This window comes from Canis lupus, chromosome 4 (genome assembly GCF_003254725.2).
Source record: "Canis lupus dingo isolate Sandy chromosome 4, ASM325472v2, whole genome shotgun sequence".
Lineage (NCBI taxonomy): Eukaryota > Metazoa > Chordata > Mammalia > Carnivora > Canidae > Canis > Canis lupus.
Window position 1 is genome coordinate 60706284 of NC_064246.1, and position 22789 is coordinate 60729072.

Here is a 22789-nt window from a genome sequence, read left to right on the forward strand (position 1 = left end):
CCCAAAGAGAAAAGTCTCCCAATACCCTCCATTTCCCTGCCCAGAATACTAGAATACTTATTTTTTGTTTTTTTAATTTATTTTATGCAGGAGGGAGAGGGTCAGAGGGATAGAGAGAATCCTAAGCAGGTTCCACCCCCAGTGCAGAGCCCAATGCAGGGCTCAATCCCATAACCCTGAGATCAGGACCCAAGCTGAAATCAAGAGTTGGATGCTTCACCAACTGAGCCACCCACGCCCCCAAAATATTTATGATTAATAATTGGTTGTAGAATCTAATGGCCATAACCTCTGAATTTACATATATGCATGCATATGTCTTCTTCTCTTCCTGTTTTCATTTTCCTTCAGACTTATGGTATCATGTGTATAGGTCTATGATTTTTTCATTTAACCATATGTCTTACAGATATTATTTTATTAATATTTTATTTATGACTTCATTGTTTATATATGAAATATGAGTGTATACATTTTTTCATTTAAAAAATAAAATATCTCAAATATAGCAAAAGCTACTGAAAAAAAATGAAAGAATACCTGTGTGCCTGTGACCCAGCTTAAGGTATAAAATACAATCAAAATCTCCAGATAAAATAGCCACTTCTTCTTGCCCCCACCCCACAGTCACTGCCCTGGTTCCATTGCATGTCTTAATATGTTAAATTACATACATGTGGATTCCTTCACATTCTTTTTAACATCTACATAATATTTAAAGGTATCAAAGTGCTGTGATTGATTTAATCATTCTTGGAATGGTGGACATTTATACTATTTTCAAGTGTTTGGGTTTTTTTAAAGATTGATTTATTTTAAAAAGAGAGAGAGCATGAGTGGGAGGGGGCAGAAGGAGAGAGAATCTTAAGCAGGCTCTGCACTCAGTGCAGAGCTGAGTGCAAGGCTTGATTCCACAACCCTGAAATCACAGCCTGAGTTGAAAACAAGAATCTGACGCTTAACCAGCTGAGCCAACCAGGCACCCCAAGTGTTCATTCTTAACAAATGCAGTGAACATGTCTTTCTACACCTAAGCAAGTGTTCCAGCATTTCCCTAGATATGTGGAAAATGTGCATTCAGAAGTTTCAAAGATTTTGCCAAAGTAACATGTCCAAAACTTTACCAGTGTCTGTTCCTACCACTAGTCCTGTGAGTGCCGTTTCGGCACATCCTTATTAACTCAAATGATTGCAAACTTAGTGTTCTCCCAATGTGATGGGGGAAAATTATCTCTGAAATTTTTAAATGGTATTTTCCTAACAACTCATATTTGTTGAGTATAGTATTCCTCCCTTATCCATGGGGGATGCATTCAAGGACCCCCAGTGGACGTCTGAAATCCCGGATAGTACCAAACCCCATATATGCTACGTTTTCCTTACACATATGTATGCATGATAAAGTTTAATTTTACATTACAGACAGTAAGAGATTAGCAACAATAACTAAAAATCAAATAGAACAATTACAACAATCTTCTGTAATAAAAGTTATGTGAATGTGGTCTCTCTCTCAGAATATCTTACTATACTGCATTCACCCTTCTTGTGATGCTGTGAGATGACAAAATGCCTTCATGATGAGATGAAGTCAGATTAATGATGTAGGCATTGTGGTGTAGCACTAGCTATTATTGACCTATGACCATATGTTGGAAAGAGGATCATCTCTTTCTAGTGCAGTTGCCTGCAGGTATCTAAAACCACAGAAAGTGAAGCCATGAATAAGGGGACTGCTGCACCTACTATGTGCCAAGAAAACAGAAAAAAATCTCTGCTTTCATGGTGCTTACAATTTGTTGATGGGGAAGCAGTCAATAGACACCCCAAAACAAAGAAACATACAATATGTTAGGTAAATGCCATGAAGGAAGATAAGGCAGTGGAAGGAATCTGAGATGCCATTGTGTTCCATCAGTTAGGATGGTCAGGAAAGCCCTCCTTGTTGAAGGTGCTTTGAATAAAGACCTAATTGAAGGCAAGGAGGAAACCCAGTGAATATCTGGGAGTGAGTTTCTGGGAAAAACCACAACTGATGCAAAGGTCAGAGTGCACTTGACATATTGAAAAAATAGTGAGAAGGCTCTTATGAGGTGGTGACGGTAGAAACGTCAGGCATTCTTCATGAGCTGGAAGCCACTGATAAACTTTGGGCAGGGAGCACACAATGTGTGCTTAAGTTTTAGAGCTATAACTCTGGCTTGTATGTTAGAAAATAGGCCATATGGGTTGGAGATCAAAGACAAGAGTTTTTTGCAAGCAACTAAGTGGGAGATGATAATGGCTTAGACTCATATTAGTAGTGCCACTGATGGGAAGTGGTCAGATTCAGGAGGAAGTTGGACATGCCCAAACATCCACAAGGAGTGGAGGAATATTTGTAAAGAAGCATTAAAGTTATTCTTTACAGCAGCTTCAGGTGGATGGGCAAACACTGAGAAAGAATTGATTCCTTTAAGTAAGCTCCACAACTTACAACTACATTTGTAATTAATAATTCTTTTTAAATTCAGCAAAACAATTAGTAAGTTTAATAATTGGCTGGAGAAACAATACTTGCAGAGTCAATATACTAATCAAGGCAATTTTATGAGCAGTGCTAGATATAGGCACTGTGTTTTGAAAAAAATAACTTGTGCATTAGGGACATAATTATACATTTGATATGGAAAACTCAAAGTGACAGAAAAGTATAAAGAAGTAATTCAAGTTTTTCTAGAGTGTCATCGTCTAAAGATAACCACTATATATTTATATAATTTCAATATATGGGATATATGTAATATAATATATGGATTATTATATGTATAAATGTTAGATAGTGTATATGGATCACTTACCTGTACATATGTGTGTATATAAGTGTATATTATGTGTTTGTATTTCACATATACTTACCAGGCTTGCATTTGGATTTTACTCTACAAAATTCGGGTGTAAGAAATGCCATATTTCTTTTAATCTCTAAATTTAATGAGCCCTTCCAGATGGATCTTGAGGGGAAATTCGGTGTCAGTGTGTACCTCTTCTTCTCTCTGGCCCAAGCTGGGCCTTTTGCATTCCACTGTGGTCAACATTACCAGAATAGCTGTCCACTTCCACCAGGTCCCTGCAAGGGACCTGCTGCTTCTATGTCAACCTTGACTGTAGGGTCTCTGATCCTAGTGTTGGTGGCTATGAATCCTAAGAGGGACTTCTGTGTTCCTTCTTGCTGTTTTTGGAATCTGCAAACTTCTGGCTTCTCCATCTCTTAGCTCTTGAAACTTCTGTCCTGTTTCTGACTTTTGGTTGGGTGATTCAGATCCGGTGCCAGAAGCTTCTGCCTTCAGCCCTACAACTTGAAAAACTCATAACCAACATTACTGATAAAACACAAATTTTAGTCATCTTATTGGGATAAAGGAAGTAGATAACCACTCATTCCTTCTAGTCTTTTTTTGTGATTTTAAGAAAAGAGTCACAAGTTAATCTCTCAATAGTTATTTTTCTGGACCCATATGTAAAACATTTTTACAGAAAATTGAACTTGTGCTTTACTGTTTCATACCTGGTTTTAGCACTGAACAATATTTATGACAACTTTTTGTTCTTTTTCTAAGATTATATTTATTTATTCATGAGAGGCACAGAGAAAGAGAGAGAGGCAGAGACACAGGCAGAGGGAGAAGCAGGCTCCAAGCAGGGAGCCCAACATGGGACTCAATCCTGAGGCTCCAGGATCACGCCCTGGGCGGAAGGTGGCGCTAAACTGTTGAGCCATCCGGGCTGCCCAACTTTCTCCTATTGTTAAATATTCTTTTCAAACCCGGATTATATATAATAGCTGTGTAAATATTAAATAAATAAGAAATTGTTTATGCAACTGATACCCAAATTTAGACATGTAGGTTGTTTCCAGTGTTCCTAATTATAAGCAATATGATTGTAAATCGTAATACACCTAAGTCTTTTTTTTATTTCATTTATTTATTTAAGAGAGAGAGAGAGGAGAGAGGAGAGAGATGGGAGGAGGGGCAGAGGGAGAGGGAGACGCAGAGGATCTCCAGCAGACTCCATGCTGAGCATGGAGCCTGACACCTAACTTGATCTCACAACCCTGAGATCATGACCTGAGCCAAAACCAAGAGTCAGATGCTTAACTGACTGAGCCACCCAGGTGCCTCCATAATATATCTACGTCTTTAAGAACAGCTCTAATAATATATTTTTTTTAGAATGAATTTTTACAAGTGGAAATATTGGAGCATGAATTTTTTAAGGCTCTTTCTACATTGATCATAAGCATAGTCTGGACATGCATTTATGAACTGTAGTACAATTCTTAGGTTTGCCAGGTTGGAATGCCAAGTGGTGATCTTTAAGTGAGCTTACTTTATAGGATTCTATTCTAGGGATACCTACAACCATCCAGGTAGAGAATCCAGGTGACCCTGCAGTTACTCTCTGGGTGCCTTCTCCTCTTCCCATCACTCCCAGAGTGCTCTTACGGATTGTGTACATGACAGGGCATGTGGGTGTGCACATGCTGGTAAACTTGAATGCAGAGTCTTTCCCTTAAAAACTCTGTGCTGCATCAGGATATTAGATACCCTTCACTCCTCTTAGGCTTGTTACAGCTTGGTTGATATGCCCCCAAATTTTTACATTTACACACCACCTTCCAAACTCTATCCATACTCCTGTAAACTTTCAGTATGTTTTCTTCATCCTCAGCTCTGTCGCATTTGCTTTTCCCCTAACTATGTCTGGGAAAATTTCAGTCTATTCTTATTCATTATCTCTTTTCTCTGGAATATATTTTTAGTTGTTATTTCAACAGCCTCCAGCCAACTTACAACATGCTGTCATAATGATCAGTCATCGACTAGGTTGCATTGTCTGTCTATGCTATGAGTTAGAGGACTAGGACACATGCGAATGTCATGTGTGTATATTTGAAATAAACAGGAAAGATGAATAATAATAGCATTTATTGAGCATGTAGTATATGCCAGTTACTATCCTGAGTGTTTTACATATATTTCCTTAATTAATCCTCACAGCAACTCCATTGCCCAGGAGATGATAAGAAAATATATTTAAAAGCATTGTCATCCTTCAGAGTATATGGGAAAGGCTTCTAATATCCTCCAGGGAAACTAGCTAACTATTAGTAGTACGCATATGGCATCAACAATTATATAAGTTGTAACTCAAAGAGATGATTGGTGGCCCTAATACACCTGACTCAGAGAGTGGTTTAGATACAGCTTTAGTAGAACTACTGAGTTGAAGAAAGAAAAACAAAATAAAACACACCTTTATATTGATTGCTAGGGCTTCAGCATCTTTCAGGCAAGGGTTAACTTATACATTTTAAAAATTTGTCTAATATATATTTGTTGTGCTAGGCACTATAGAAACCAAAGTGAATTAAGACAGTATAGTTGAGATGACACATATATTTAAGTGAATAATTAAAATATAGTGTGCCAAAAGCTATGATATGTAATTATAGGTGCTGTAAAACATATAGGAAAAGGAAGTTCTTGGAGCTTCCCAGAGACTAAGATGTTTAACTCAGCCCCAAAGGACATGCAAGGGCTTGCCAGGTAAAGAAGAGAGAGAGAGGGGATCCCTGGGTGGCTCAGTGGTTTCGCGCCTGCCTTTGGCCCACGACACGATCCTGGAGTCCCGGGATCAAGTCCTGCATCGGGCTACTGGCATGGAGCCTGCTTCTCCCTCTGCCTGTCTCTCTCTCTCTCTCTCTATCATAAATAAAAATAAATCTTTAAAAAAAAAGAAGACAGAGAGAGAAAAAGGGGCATAGCAAGTGTGTCCTACCTCCTTGAGTGGGGATTACCTCTTCTCTGTGGTAGAGTCGGTTGTGGAATAGTGTCATACATAGAAATGGAGAACTAGGTAGAGCCCAGGTTACATTAGGGCAAATTGGTATTTTTCCAACATTGCATTGGGGGAGGACACTACAGGATTTTGGACAGGTAGGGGGAGATGAGTTAGTTCCTTCTGGAAAAAACAAAGTGACACATTTTAACTTCAGTGCTGCTAATGGTTGGGAAGAGGAAAAGTCAAGGCAGATGTCCAAGTAAAAGGTGACTCATTCATCCATTTATTCATCCAATTTTTCATTTATTCCTTCACCTTTTTGAGTTACTTGTGTATGCCAGGCACTGTTTTAGGTGCTAGAAAATACATCAGTGAACATAACAGACCAAGTTCTTGCTTTCAGTGGGATTACATTCCAGACATTCTGGTGTGTAGGAAGGGATACTAGCAAACAGCTATGAAGATCAATCAGGCAAGAGAAGGGAATGGAGAGTGAGAGAAGAGATTCTATCTTAAACCTGGTGGTCAGGGAATCCATCTCTTCAAAGGTGAATCTGAGCAGATACTTGAATGAAGAAGTGAGTAGTTTTGATTCCTCGGGATAGAGATATCCAGATGGAGGCAGTGCCAAATGAGAGACCCTGAGGTGGGAGCCCACTTGGCTCCTTCTGGGAATAATGAGGAAGCCTTTATAGCTGGAGCAGCATGGGAAAAGGAGAATGTGGTAAAGGTGGAAATGATAGAACATCCAAGAGCTAGTTTTGTGAAGCAACTTAGGCCATGGTAAGGGTCTGGGTATTCCATGAGTGCCATGAAAGCCATCTCAAGGGTGGTGACTAGGAAAGTGACATATTTGAACCTAAACAGTTTACAAAGCTCATTCTATTAGGTGAAGAGTGGATTGTGTATAGAAAACAGTGGAAGCAGGAACACCAGTTGGGAGGACTTTGCCATCACCCAGGTGAGTTTTAAACTAGGGTAGTAATAGTCTAAAGAGCGAAGAAAGTGTCAGAAGCAAAAAACATTTTTGAGGTAGAGCTACCAGGGTTTGCTGATGTGTGTGAGGTATGTGAAAAAGAGACTTACTGAGAATTACTGTAAGCCCCAAGCAATGGGAAAATAGGCTGCTTATTGAAATGGGAGGCAAGGTTGAAGTGAGGAACACAAAAAATTCAATTAGACCTGCCCTACTGGAGACACAGTAGTCAGTGGAACATGAGTGGCTATAGTAATCTCTGCATATATAACAGAAGGACTTCATTAGGGTATTGACGGTGGACTGGAGAGGAGTGAAGAGTTTGGAAAGCTACTCAAAGTAGGTAGTGGCTTAGGTAAAGGGGGAGAATGGAGTCAGATGCCTGGTGTCTGGCGTGGTCAAGTGGAATAATGTTTCTTTCCACTTAGTGAACAGATCCAGAGGAATGAATGACTCCCAGTGAAATAGATTTCTTTTAGTAGGTTCTCATAGATCCTAATATCTCCACAGCATATTCTTCTTTAGACCAAACTCATTTTAGTTTCAGTCATCAAACTCATTTCAGAGAGGATCAGAATAAATAATTTCAGCTTCTATGTATCCACACAGACTCCATCATAATTCCTCAGCTCTGTCTTTGTCATGGAAAGCAGCCATAGAAGATGCATAAGTGATTAAGTGTGACCTTGTTCCAATGAAATTTTGTTTACAAATACAGGCAGTGGGCTGGATTTGGCTCATTGGCCATTGTTTGGCTGTCCCTGTAGTAAAGCAACACCAGGCAGTTTCTTCTTTCATGTGAGTAGAGAAGTTCTACACTCTCAGAGCAGAGGTGAGGTGAGAAATCCTAATACTGAGCAACGGCAAGCCTGGACCCTGGCAAAATATGCAAAGCTGCCTCCATTAGCAACTGGGCCCAATGACAGGGGACCAACTATAGCAGACGGATGGGGAGCAGGTTGTTATCAGAGTATGGGAAATTCCGCTTTTCCTTGAGCCCTTATCCTTGGGGTAAATGATTGACTACAGGGGAGAGGCCTTATATGCCCACATTTTTTTCCCCTGGGCTGGATTTCTTGTAACCACAAGGGTAATTTCGAGGGAATGATCAGCCAAATATTGAAAACATGCCCCTTGTCTTACTCCAAAGGAACACATTTCTGTACCTGATGGGCATTAGGTACCCTCTGTGGGCAAAGACGTGTTTGCAAAACAGACCAGAGACCCTACCCTGAATTTGTGTATAGATAAAAAATATATATATATACTGTATAGAAAAAAATTGTCTCTTAAGGTGTTTGCTCAGTTCCAATCTTGGAAGAATGGACTTTCTTAAAGTGAGACACACCTCTAGGGTATAATTAACTGACACTGTCATTTAGCATTTTATTTCCAAAACGAATGGAAACCCCAGTAGTTAACATGTTGTGCAGCAGCGACAATCTTCCCAACTGTAGGTCTCACCTTGTCACCTCAGTCCTGGCTTGGCTTTGCATTCAGGCATGGCCTCGGAAAACAGTGTCTTTGATCCTGATATACTTTGTGTTCTTGCAGCTTTGAACTCCCATTATAGTCTATACAGACAGAGACTCTAAGGGCTTTGAAGTTTTTCTCATGCCCTGTATGTGTGATCTTTGAGGAACTCGAAGAGCCTATTAAAAGCTTGCCACTAGAATTTTCCTCCACAAGTTTGCATTTGAAAAATACCTGACCTTCATCAGCTGTGCATCAACCACCCACCACTCTCCCACCCTCCTCTGTAGGGTCTTCAAAACAATCAAAAAGAGGTGTTTTTTTTTTCTTTTTTTTTTAGACTTGCATAGAAACTCCATTCTGCATAATCTTCTTCCCATAAAGATTTTTTTTATCTCTACCGTTTTCTATAGCTAGTGTATTTTCACAAGGCATATTAGCGGTCATCATCAACATGTTGTTTATTATGTCTGTAGACAAAAAGTAAAACTTTAGCAGTTTTTTTAAAGGAATTTTATTCAATTTCAAATGAGCTTGTTTAAAATCTGGTGGGAAAAGTACTGGGCTTGCAATCAGAGTACATAGGTTTAAATCCCAGGTACGCCACTTGATAGCTGTAGGGTCTTATTTCCCGACCATGCTGAGCACCAGTGTCTTTGGACAAAGGACATCATGATACTAGATTACACTGTAATTGTGAGGATGAAATGAGGCAGCATCGAAAACTTCCCTAGTGCATTGTTTGCCATGTAGTAAGTGCTTGATAAATCAATGTCGGAATTTCCCCACTTCCAAGCAGGAAGTTCCACAAGTAGGAGCAAAAAAAAAGTTAACTTGCAGTGGAGAAATGAGTGTGGGGTAAAGGGCATTCTGTAACAGTGCTCTAGCTCAGCAGTTTCCAAAGTGTGGCCCCAAGGCCCACTGCCACATCACCCAGGGACTTGTTAGAAATGCAGATTTAGGGCCCCACTCCAGATGTACTGAATTAGAAATTGTGTAGGTGGACTCAGCAATCTGTGTTTTAACCAAACTTTGATACTCCGTGGTGATTTTGGAGCACACTGCTCTGATGCTCTTACAATGGAACAGTTTTATATGAATGATCATATTTAGTCCTTCCTTAAAAAAAAAATCTTTTAAGGAAAAAAAATACTAAAAGAAAAAAAGCTAACTGGAAGATCTGAAAACTTACCATTTAGATCCCAAAGTAACATAAAGCATATATTAATAAATACTCCCCCAGAGTATTTGAAAATAATAGGATTCCAAGTCAGTGGAACATGCCTAGAATATATCCAGAATGTGGGAGTAAGTGAGGACCATGTGAATGAGAACAGGGGCATTCCACAGAGACTATACCAATGGGGTTGGGGGCCAGTCATCATCACTTGCGGTTCGCAAAGACACAGAGTCAGACATGAGACTGCAAATGCTTATAAAGAAAACACCAGGGACAGCCCAGGTGGCTCAGTGGTTTAGCCCTGCCTTCAGCCCAGGGTGTGGTCCTGGAGACCTGGGATCGAGTCCCACGTCAGGCTCCCTGCACGAAATGGAGCCTGCTTCTCCCTCTGCCTGTGTCTCTGCTCCCCCCCCCCCTCTCTCTGTGTGTGTGTGTCTCATGAATAAATAAATTAAATCTTAAAAAAGAAAAGAAAACACCAGGGCTTTAGCTGTTCTCTGATTGGAGGTTGTTGACACAGGAAGGCAAGAGGTAAGCTAACAAGAAGGGGACCCTCTCATGTCATTGGTTTGGGGGGCATATTTGTCTTTCTTTCTGTGGTTGGGCTTGAGTTGGAAGCCGGTAGGAAGGAAAAAATACAGAGGTTGGCAGTCATTGGATAAGTTCTGACCTTTCTGGGCTGATTGTGGCAGGCATTGCCAGTTGGGAGTTTTATTGTTATATAGAGTCTGGCCATTGTTTGTGCATTAGGCTCTCAAGACACCCAGAAAACAAGCGCCTATATTTAAAGGAAATGACATATGCTTTAGAAAGGTTACAGTTACAATATTTCTGAAGTTATTGGTATAGAGGAAAACAGGATACCCATGGACTCTGCTATTTTACTTTACCTAAAAAGGCTTTTAAAAATTAATTTGCATAAGAAATATTACCTACACAAATATTGTCTGAGCTTAAGCCTCCTAGATGTACTGTGACTGTCATGGGTTTTATTCATGGCAACTAATAAAAGTGATGAAGACTGTACACAAATGACATAATTGTTGTGAAAGTGATGTATACTGTCAAAGCAAAAATTGCACTGGACAAAATTAAACAGATAAGGACAACTTTTTCAAGGCTGTTGCTATTGGGGAGAGAAACCAGAATGCAGTCTGAACTCAGTTTCACTGAAACAAAGGACAGGAGAGGTTTTCAGGAATGGAGTGGGGGTGGGCCTCATAGGCCATCTGTGTTTGCTATCTGGCCTTACCCAAAAGAAACAGAAGGTAGTTTTATAATTTGGGGCAATGTGTCCATGGAAATTAGGCTCCTACCCTCCCATAGAAACTGGGAAGCAGGGGCTCTGTCTTCCCTAATGATAACATTTCAAAGGAACGACTGCTAGGTCTGTGAGAAAGACAGTCCTGGCTTGTAAAACTGGAAAGAAGCTTTTAAAAATATTTATATCCCAAAGGGCCATAGAAAGAATTTACAATTACAAGTTTTCTAAAGTAAATGCTCTAAGATCACACCTGTCAGAGTGGCTAGCATCAAAAAGACAAGAAATAACAAGTGCTGGTGAGCATGTAGAGAAAAAGGAGCCCTTGTGCACTGCTGGCAGGAATGTAAATTGGTGCAGCCACCACGCAAAACAGTATGGAAGATCCTCAAGAAATTACAAATAGAAATAACATACAATCCATAATTTCACTTCTGGGTATTTACCCAAAGAAAATGAACACATTATTTTGCAAAGATACATGTACCTCTATGTTTACTGCAACATTATTTACACGAGCCAAGATATGGAAGCAGCCTAAGTGTCCGTGGATAGGGAAGGGACAAAGATGTGACCTTGAAACCAATTGTTCTGGATAATGTAACAAACTTAAAACTTCTTTAGCTGTTGTCACTATATGGGCTTCTGATGTTAATAACAATGATTATTTTATTATATTTTATCATTTATAATTTATTTTTATGTACTAACCTATGTGGAAATTTATCCAGAATTATCTTTATATATTTCCTCCTATTAAGAGCAGAGAAAATGCTACACAGAGCCAACAAGTCTGTGGTGTTTCTTTATTAATAGATCAAGAGATCACTGAAAAAGTAAAGACGAGAAAGGAGGGGCACCTGGGTGGCACGGTTGGTTAAGTGTCTGATTCTTGGTTTCAGCTCAGGTCATGATCTCAGGGTTGTGAAATCGCACCCCACATTGGGCTCCATGCTCAGCACAGTCTACTCTTCCTCTCCTTTCCCCCCTCGAAAATAAAAATACATATATTTTTTTTAAAAAGAAGAGAAAGGAAAATTTTTCATAAGAATAATTGTCAAAGAACCAGTGGAGTGGAGTGGACAGCTCTTTGGCCAGATGAGGACTGCTTAGTAGTGGTTGACAGGGAGTGGTTGGATGATGTCAAAGGTAACCCAAGGATCTAACACAGATTTTGCTGAAATGGTTCCTGATTTATTTTAGTTATCATTACTAGACTTACATTTAGTTCAGTGGGCAGTTCTGTTTAATTAGAAAAGCTTCTGTGACTAAATTTTGCTTGTCACTTACAGTTTAAAGTTTAGCTATTTCTAGCTTCTAATTGGCATGCCACAAATGAACCTTTATACAGAACTTGGGATTCTCTGATCCTACATATCCTTTGGATTTGAAATATAAATTCTCTGGTACCAGAGGTGTTCACTACATACCCTGAATCTGTTTTTTTTTTTTTTCCTCCTACAAAAGGAAAGGCAGTACAGGGGAAATGGTTCTAATGATGAAGATGTGGTTGATGGAGAATCCATGTTCCAAGAATAATATTATTCAGCTTATTGTCCATAGACAAGAAAGCAACCTAAAATCAGCCAGTCCAACCTGCCTCCCACATAGGAGCCCTATACAGTATCCTGATATGTGGTCATCCATGTAACCTTTTTTCATTGTGATAAAATATACATAACATAAAATTTACCATTAATATGTACAATAACCATTTTAAATGTGTAATTCAGTGATAGTAAGTACATTCATGAAAGTCTTCAACCATCATCACTATCTATTTCCAGAATTTTTCCTCTTCCTAACATAAACTCTGTACTCACTAAATAACTTCTCATTCCCTGCTCACCCAAATCCCTGGTCTCCATTATTTTGTTCTCTGTCTCTGTGAATTTGCATATTGTAGTCTCTTCATATAAGCAGAATCATGCATATCTGTCATTTTGTCTGCATTATTTCATTTCACTAAACATAATGTTTTTAAGGTTTATCCAAATTATAGCTTGTATCAGAACTTCATTTCTTTTTTTGGCTGAATAATATTCCATAATATGTATATATCCCATTTTGTTCATCCATTTGTCTGTTGATGGACACTTGGGTTGTTTCCACCTTTTGGCTGTGGTGAATAATGTTACTATAAACACAGGTATACAAATATTCATTTATGCCCCTGCTTTCAATTCTTTAGGGTATATACCTAGGACTGAAATTACTGGATCATCTTGTCATTCCATGATTAGTCTTTTAAGACACTTTTGAGAAAGTATCTTCTGAGAAATGGTTTTCCACAGTGACTGCACCATTTTACATTTCTATCAGAGTGCAAAGGGTTCTACTTTCCCCACATGGTTATCAACACTTGTTATTTTTCAGTTTTATTTTATTTTTATAATAGCCATCTTAAGGGCTGCTAAGTGGTGGCTTATTGACATCTAGGTATTCTTAAACATTTCCTAAGCCTGGGAGTTCAAAACAACTCCAGGAAGCTATTGCAGACCATCGTCAGTTGTTAGAAAGTCCTTATTATCCATTACTAAATCTTACCTTTCTCTAGCAGTGATTCTCTCTCTTTTTTTTAAAGATTTCATTTATTCATTCATTCATGAGAAACACACAGAGAGAGGCAGAGACATAGGCAGAGGGAGAAGCAGACTCCCCATGGAAAGCCCGATGGGACTCAATCCCAGGACCTGGGATCATGCCTTGAGCCAGAGGCAGATGCTCAACTGCTAAGCCACCCAGGCCTCCCTCTAGCAGTGATTCTCAGCCTTGGCTGCACATAAGAATCACTTGAGAGCTTTTAAAAATTCCAACATTTAGGCTGCAAAATCCAGACCAATTAAATCAGTGTTTTTGAGATTGGAGCTCATATACCAGCATTTGTGAAGGCTCCTTAGGTGATTTTTTTTTAAAGTGTTTTAAAAAAAATAAAAAATAAAAAATAAAGTGTTTTTAACATAAATTCAATTTAACTAACATATAGTGTAATATTAGTTTCAGGGGTAGAATTTAGTGATTCATCCTTGCATATAACACCCAGTGCTCATTGCATCATGTACAGTCCTTAGTGCCTGTCACCCAGTTACCCTATCCCTCCACCCATCTCCCCTCCAGCAACCCTCACTTTCCTAGAGTTAAGAATCTGTTATGGATTGCCTCCCTCTCTGTTTTTATCTCATTTTATTTTCCTTTTCCTTTCCCTTCCCCTATGTTTTGTTTCTTAAATTCCATATATGAGTTAAATCATATGGTATTTGTCTTAATATGTAGTAAGTTGAGAAACACTGCTTACAACCTGATCACTGGTTCCACTTAGTTGTGCAGCCTTCAGGGCATCAATTGTGACAATCCTATCACAGTGCCTTCTCTGACAACCATTAAATAGCTAACCCTTCATCCCCCTCTGGCAGTCCCGTCCTCCTGTCCTTCCTAGATTTTTTTACCACAGTGTATATGACTGGCTGATATTTTACATATTTTCTCATTTATCTATTCATTGTCTATTCTCTGTTTCACTTATTTCTGCTTCCATAAGACATGCAACAGTGCCTACTGCAGAGTAGGTGTTCAGAAAATGTTGTTGAATGAACGAATGCATAAATCTACTCTTATTTCAACTGACAGGGCTTCAGGTAGTTAAAAATAGCTTTTGTGTCTTATCTGTGTGTCTTCTCTTCTCTAGGTAAAATCTCCTTTGTACCTTCAAAGACCAGTCTTCAAAGACATTGAAGAATAAACCTCACCATTATGAATACAATATGTCTTTCTTTCACTTTTTTTTTCTTTCTTTCACTTAATTAGAAAATAATTGAGTACTTCCCATGTACTACACATACCTGTACACATACATTGCAGATTAGACACTGTGCTAGGATCTGGGAATTGCTGTGAAAAAGAGAACCGAAGTCATTCTGTGGGGGTGGGACACAGACAATAATCAACAGCAGAAGTCATTTCAGATAACAAGTGCTATAAAGAAAAGCAAAATGTTTGTTGACTGTGGCACATGCAAGGGGGATTAACTTTAATCTGAGACCTGAATGATGAGAAGAAGCCAGCCACTAAAGAAGCAGTCCAAGAGGAAGGCACAGCAAGCATAGAGACTTTGGGAGGACATGTTTCAGAAGGACTCTCAGTCAGAGCCTCTGAGAAGGACAAGGAGAAAAACCACTGTCACCTGCTTTGTTAGACATTATACATGCATTAACATAACCTAAGATCAAATTAATTTGAGATAGCCATATCATCCTACTGAAGCATTTTTCCTCTCGAATTAAATCTTCCTTATCTAATATTTGTAACATGTTGGTAGTTGGAGTTTAGGTGTGAAAGAGTGATTTGGATGAACATATGTTGAATTTCTTTTCATGAAACCTTAACCATAATAACTGCAATCAATTAATCAAAACACTTATTAGCAGAGTGGAGGAACTTGCTGGTTCTCCAACCACTGTAATAACCTTGTCTTCCATGCCAGGCATACTGGAAAAAATTTTGGATGAGGCCAGAGCTAGGACTTGGTGGGCTGCTGCCATTTGGGGCCAACAGCCATCTTGGTTTTCCGTTGAAGTAGCTCAGTAAAGATAGTTGTTTCTTGCTTCTTGGGACCCTATGTTTCCAGGGGTGGGCTCACAGGACAAGCAGCTTCTCCCAGACCAGACACTAATATACTTTGACAATTCAGTTCTCCTCTCTGGACCTGTTTCTCCATATTATAATGTAGGGTTTGTGTCTGAGCATTTTGAGGTTCTTTGAAACTTCATTTAAAAAGAACATTTTATTACTACTCTATTAAAAATAAAACTTTCTCACAGCTTCTTGACAGCCTGCAGATTTTATGCTTTCATTGATGGGGACACTTGCTTCCAAGTCAATAAAACAAAATGCTGAGTTTGCACTAGGAGGGCAGGGTTTAGAGAACCAAATTGGATGCTGAAATTGACAAGAACACAGTCTTGGGCTGGGATGTTGGGCACCAGAAGAAATAGGATTCAGGGCAGTGAAAGGAGCACCTGAACATATTGATTGGCTGCTGTCTTTGCAATGGACTTCACAGAATCTGATCAGTTTATTCAGATCAACTTTGTTAGAACCTTCAAGCCATGATCTCTCCCTTGGACAGCCCACCTGTACATAGCAGCTTCCGCATGGACAGGGATGGGGTTCAGGAGACAAGGTGGCCTTTGTATTCACACAGACCCTGGTTCAAGTTACTGTCATTCATTCATCCAATGCCATCTTTCCTTCATCTGAAAAATGAGTGATGCATTGAAATTGAGTTGATCAGCGGATAAAACAGACAAGGCCTCTGCTTCGTGGAGTTTGCATTTGACTGGGGAAGGCACAAAACAGGAGTCAACCAAACACATTTCTGAATGTGAGCTGAGGTCAGTGCTCTGAAGGAAGGTCACAAGTTCTCTGATTGCAGAATAATTGTGTGATCTTAAGATAGTAAATTCACCTCTCTTAGCCTTCTCCTTGCTATATAGGAGTTAACTAGGACAGCATGTAAAGTGACAGGTATAGACAGCGGCATACACTGGGTGCACAATAAATGTGTATTACAGCTGCTAATGGTAAAGTTACCTTCCTGAAGATAAGTGAGGAAAAAATTAATATTCTTTCCTGTATCTCAGAGTTTCCTTTAATTCTGTCTGTGTGTGTGTGTGTGTGTGTGTGTGTGTGTGTGTGTGTGCATGTGTTTCTTCCAGTTCCAAGGAGGGTTTTGGTTCAGTGGAGAAAGTCGTGCTGCTCACGTTTCTCTCAGCGGTTATCCTGATGGCCATCTTGGGGAACCTGCTGGTGATGGTGGCTGTGTGCAGGGACAGGCAGCTCAGGTGAGTAGCAGGAGGAGACCTCAGGAGGAAACAAGGGTGGAGTTCTAGGCTCTCCCCGGAGAGCTGGGGTCCAAACTATGAGTTCCATTACAATTTATAATTATAAAAGGGAAACGATGTTGTAAAATAGAGCAGGCAAAAGATGACACATAATTCCCCTTTACTGACGTAGCCAATGTAAGCACTTAACATGCATCTCTGTCCCGTCTTTTTTCCTGTGTTCAACTTTGGGGGTTTTGGTAATAGGTGTGATCACTGTATATATACATATAACTGTTAAGGGCATATTTAATCTAACCTCCCCACTTTATCAATGGTTCAGAAAAGGGGTGACTACCCAGTGACTGATCTAGGATTTAAACTCATGTCTTCTGCTCTTTCTACTTCATGAGTCTCAACTTAGCTGCAATTAAAATCACCTGAAGACCTTTTGAAAATTGCTAATGTGTAGTATAAGTATGTCTTATGTAGTGTTTGAAACATACTTATACTAAATGGTTATTCATTGTTTGAAATTGCAACTTAACTAGGAGTCCTATATTTTATCTGAAACCCTGGGAGCCTAGGAGTGGCTAGGCGGGTTAATCACCCAAAGTCTCTGAACTAATTGATCTGGGGAGAGACATGGGCCTCAATATTTATAAAAATTCACCAAGTGATTCTAGTGTTCAGCCTGGATCGAGAGCCACCAGGCCATAAAGGGGCATAAAAAATGCAGTCCTGCCTTGTCTGTAGCCTCCTTCCCCAAGCAAGGCAGGCCCTAATCCAGGGATGATGCAAAGAAAGTGTAAAAGCACAATTCTGACCAGTGTCACAAATGTGAGGCACACAGTAGTCAATCAAAGAGTGGAAAACAGTGGAATTTAACACCATTTGTGAGGAGGGAGCCTAGTGGGGGGGGGTTCCCTGAGAATAACCAAACCACAGCCTGAAGGGAAGGGCAGGTAGGGAGAGAAAGCAGACTGTGTAGAGGCCCTTGGAGGGAGTCCACTCATGGGGCCTCAGGGAAGAGGATGGGAGGGATTTGGGTGGCAAGGGGTCTGGAGAAGGCAGGGGTGGCTGGACCTTGCATACCGTGAGACAGAATGGAAAAGAGAATCTCACAGAACATATTGTGCTTGACTCCTCTTTCCTTTGTCTCTCTCCCTTCTTTCTTTGTTTCCCTCTCCTCCTTTTTCCTCTCTTGCTCCTTTCTCTCTCCCTTTCCTTTCCTCCCTTCCCCCTGCCTTCTCCCTTCTACTTTTTCACTCACAGGAAGATAAAAACCAATTATTTCATTGTATCTCTCGCCTTTGTGGATCTGCTAGTTTCTGTGCTGGTGATGCCCTTTGGTGCCATTGAGCTGGTTCAAGACATCTGGATTTATGGGGAGATGTTTTGCCTTGTCCGGACATCGCTAGATGTCCTGCTCACGACAGCATCGATTTTTCACCTGTGCTGCATTTCCCTGGACAGGTAAGAGCAGAGCATGTGCCCAGCAGAGCTTCATGTTGGGGCAAGGACCTGATGGCTATTGGACCATGCCTTTCTTTCTTCCCTAATTCCTTAGAAGTGATGAATCTCAGAGAGATAGATCTGGTTATTCCCTGATTCCCCTACTTTCCAGTCTGTGCAAAGGGCTCCTTTTTAGTTGAGCCCTCTCCGAGGTCTTGCAGACACAGAGGTTTGTAAGGCTTAGAACCTGCCTGCGGGGAGTTCACAATCTAGATAGTGACAGGTACTGGTAATCAGGTCTACTGTAGAGCTCTACATTTTATACTCATGGTGTGAACAAAACTCGGAGGGAGCAAGAATTAATGCACCTGCCCCTAGTCAGTAGGGCTGGTTCAGAATAAGAGTCTGATGTTTAAACATGACCTCCTCTGGAAAAAGGTGTCTGTATCATAATTTTATGTGTTTATCTAGGTATGCACATGCAACTTGGAGGATCTTTTCCCGAAAGTTAATTATAAAATCCCTATTAATTGCTTGTGTGTGTGTGTGGGGGGGGGATGCGAAGCTAGCATTTAATTTTTTTGTATAGTTTTGTTCTTTTTCTTCACATTTGACTTCAGGAGGCCTAATGATTTCCATCTTTGTCTTATTTGTTTGAGATGTACACTTATCAGCTGTCTTAGGACTTGTTTTCCAATTCCTACACATTTGTATTCCGCAATAAGAGCAGAATATAATTTAAAGATTACAGGATCATAGGCCACCATCTCGGTGTTCGTTTCTTAGGGGTATAGTCCCAAAAGCAAGTGTGGTGTGCAAGTCATATGTTATCAGAATTACCAGTGACAAACTTTTCCTGTCTCTAAAAGAGTCCAACAGGCCCAATTTTTCCTCCGGTCTAGGGTTAGGTTACTGTTTCTTTAATTGTGGGATGGGAAAAGCAGTTGACTAAAATTAGAGATTGTCATGCATCCAAAGTATGTGTCTTTAAACATGAAAATCAGAGTCTGTCCAGAGAATTACTCACACTGGGGAAGGTCCTAAGGGCCTGAACCCAGCTGCAGGAATAGCAGATTCATCTCCTATCCCATGGGACAGGTGCTTATTGATTGGAATGGCAAGTATAATGGCGAGCTCTACTTAAAGTGTGCGACTTCTTTCTCTTGCTCTACAAAGAACATGTAGGTGAATGTGCTGAAGTTAAATGCACATGTAATGAGACTCTATAGCTACAGATAGTGTCATTGGTAAAACTGAACTGTTGGTTGGCAGCCAGACCCATAGCATGTCATAGTTTGAAGTCTGTGTTTATTAACTTGTTTACAACAATCTGATTTCAGTACATGAAAGTCTCTAAGACAGTCACTACACAGCGTATGAAAGTTCACATGAGAAGAAATAAAATGTAAGGCACAAGGAAATCTTACAGGGTTGCCTGTATGTGATCATTGCCAAAATGAGTGCCGAGACTGAAAGTGTTACAGGAACGTGGAGAAGGCAAAGCAGAGGTGATCATGGCAAGTGGAGGTAACCTTCAGTTTTGGGCAAAAGCAAGGGGAAGAGAATGAGCTGAGTAGGGAGTAAAGAATAGGGGGACATGTAGAATCATCTTCCTGATATGGAAATTTTACTCTGAGCAGCCCTAAGGGGACTGAAGTTTCCCTACAGGGAGATTTGGCTTCAGAGTTCCAGATGAACTATCGGGTTCTTTTGAATTCATGAAATTCTCCCCTAGTAGTCGGGAGGGAGTTGTCATGAAGCAGTATGAGTTGATCATTAACAACCATCTGCTTTAGAACTGAAGAGATTTGGGTTCGAATCCCAGCTCTGCCTATGTTTAGCTCTGAGAACGGTGACAAGTTATTAAGCTCTTCTGAGTCTCAGTTTTCTCATCTCTATCCTGGGGGCAATAGCATCTATTTTATAGGATTGCAGTTAGGATTAAGTTAGAGAGTCCACCAGAGGCATAGCCTCGGCCTGGCTAGGCACGGATACAATGCCAGTGGATGTTAATTCAGTTTCCCACAACTATCCACGCGCCTTCTGATCTTTCTTACGGAATGTGGACCTCCTCAGTGAATAGCTGCTCCAGCAGATGCATTATCCAGAAATTGGGTATTATTAATGTGATCTTTCCTTATCCTCTGCATTTAAACAATAAGTCCTACTGATTGTCCTTCCTAAACAGATCCAACTCTATTTCTGTTTCTTTTCATCATTTTCATCCTAGTCCAAACTAATGTCATCTCTTGCATAGGCACTTCAGCAACCTTCTAGTTCTCTCCACATCTCTTTTTTCCTCCTCCAGTCTGCTCCCCTCTTACAAGCTCTCACACTGCGCAACTCTGATCTAGTGCTTCTTTCCCTGAGACCCTTTCATGGCTGTCATCGCACTGGGGCTCAAGACCAGACACCTTGGCCTGTAGGGTTTTGTGCCATCTGTCTTGTCCGTGTCCCCAGCCTTATGTGATGCCCTTTGCCAGCCTCACTCCCTGGGCTGCAAGCTGTCCTGGCCTTCTTTCTCTCCAGCGCTCTGTGCTCAGCCATCCCAGGACCTTAGCTCCCCACTCTGCCTGGAAAACTCCTTTACCCCCCTCCCCTGCCTATCTTTCAGATTTTAGCTCAGTTCTTTCCTTTTTCCAGAAGCTGTCTCTGATCCCATCAAACCAATTCTTCTTTGTAAAATTCAGTGCAATTGTGATTAAAATCAGTTCTCTAACATTTTTTGCATTTATACTTTTTATTGGAGTATTATTAACTTGCCGTGTTATATTACTTTTAAGTGTACACACAATACTTCAATAATTCTATATATTACTTAATGCTCACCACGGTAAGTGTAGCCACCATCTGTCACTGTACAATGTTATTACAATTTTATTGACTATATTCCCTATGCCATACTTTTCATCTCTATGATTTATTCATTTTGTAACTGGAAGTTTGTAGCTCTTAATCTTTTTTACCTATTTCACCCATCCTCTCCTGTTGCCCTTCTGTCAACCGCCATTTGTTCTCTGTATTTAAGAGTCTGGGGAGTTTTTTGCCTCTTTAGTTTGTTTGTTTGTTCATTTGTTTTGTTTCTTATATTCCACTCATATGTGGAATATCTCCCCCAATGGGAGAAAGTGTGACTATATGAATAAGGCAGGGTCCCACCCTCATGGAACCTACCTTTTTAATGGGGAAATTAACAATTAACCAGTAATTACACAAATACTGATTTAGGTATTTGGTAAACACTGTTCAACAAATGGAGTGTTCGGTACACTCTCTTTTTGAGGGAATTCTCTCAAAAAGTCTCTTTTTGTGCCACCATTAGTTCTATTTCCTTCTCTAAAAGTGGACGTCAAAAACTCCGATATCATAAATAAGATGGAGTCAAATGATTTCATTTGGCTTGTTTTCCTCAGGGGGCCTGGGACATTTGCCAATTGTTTCTAGCATCTCCTGTCCCTGCAGTGATATTCTCATTGGGATGGAAGGCCCTCTCTGAACATGACAACATAACATCTTAGCCTGGAAGAGTATGCTTTTATTTATCATCTAGCTTCTGTTGTTGCTGTGAACCTCCCAGCCTGACAGTTGGGCTGGGCTGGAGTGGGCTGGGCCAGAGCACAGAGTGAGCGTGTCAGGGAGCTATGCTGCCATTGTTCATCATATAATTCCTGGCAAGATGTTTTGTCTTCTGTGAAACTACAATGAGTCTGTGGGGATAACTGATCTAGGGTAGTGCTTCCCAAGCAAGAATGCTCACTGTGATTCTTAATTCCACCAGGATGGCAGACCCATGGATCAAAGCAAGATCTAGGACTCCATTAATACTATAAAATGCTTTTTCCCAACTACACTGCTCCATCCACTGTGCTTCCTTAGTGCTTTGAGAATTGAACCCTATTAATGAAAATTTTATTGCCTTGTTAAAAATAATTTCCAAAGCATAATTAAACTACATGCATCACATAGTATGAGTCATGGGAGACTAGAAAACTGCATTAAAAGCATTATAGTACGGTTGATTATTTTGAATCTAAGGTTCTGTAGTGAATGAAAACCAACCAAATATCTGTAATAGAGGACTGTTTTTAATCCAGCCACTAAAAATCATGAGAAATAGTTATGTGTTTGTCCTAGAAAGATACCGCTGGTGTATTATTTTTGGGGAAAAAAGCAAGTGTCAAATTTTAATGTTTAGAATAATTCTGCTTTTATAAAATAAATAAAGAGATGTTTGTATGTGGGTTTACATAAGTGAATGTGACACACACACAGAGAGAGAGAGAGAGAGAGAGAGAGAGAGATTATGAATGAAATTGCACCAAACCATTAACAACAATTATATGGGGGCGCAGCTGGGAGTGGTGCTGGTGAGACTGGGTGATCAGTTGGAGTGGAGTCAGGAGACATCTCTGTTGCTAACTTCTTAAATATATGTCTCAAACTTCAGTTTTCTCTTTGCTGGAAGTTGACACTTCTTGAATGTAGCAGTATCCATGATAGCCTTTGGCTGAAAGTGCTCCTAGACCAGCACATTCTCTAGTCACTGAAAACATTCTTGACTTTAGTGTTAGGAATTCCCTCTGAGGCCTGGGCAAGGCAGAGAGCACAGATCTCTTTCTGGTCAATATGTCCCCTCTGCTTTCTCACAGGATCCCTGGATTCACCCCCTGTGGGAGCCCTCACCATCTCCTAGGATCAGCACACTCTTCCTCCTGCTCAGCCTCACATCCATCTTCCTTGGTCCCACCCTAGTTCATGACCTCCTACCTGATCCACTGAAGTAGCTTCTTTTCTAATCA

At 40.2% G+C, this 22789-nt stretch overlaps 1 protein-coding gene across 5 annotated transcripts in view; it reads left to right on the top strand.

Annotated features, from left to right (window-relative positions):
• HTR4 (5-hydroxytryptamine receptor 4) overlaps nucleotides 1–22789 on the top strand; it is a 178445-nt gene that overhangs the window by 73948 nt on the left and 81708 nt on the right. For all 5 annotated transcript variants that reach the window (XM_035715626.2, XM_049109262.1, XM_049109263.1 and 2 more), the window contains exons 3-4: nucleotides 16431–16556; nucleotides 17811–18011. In XM_035715626.2, the coding sequence (XP_035571519.1) occupies nucleotides 16431–16556; nucleotides 17811–18011 (327 nt within the window). The remainder of the gene's footprint in view (nucleotides 1–16430; nucleotides 16557–17810; nucleotides 18012–22789) is intronic.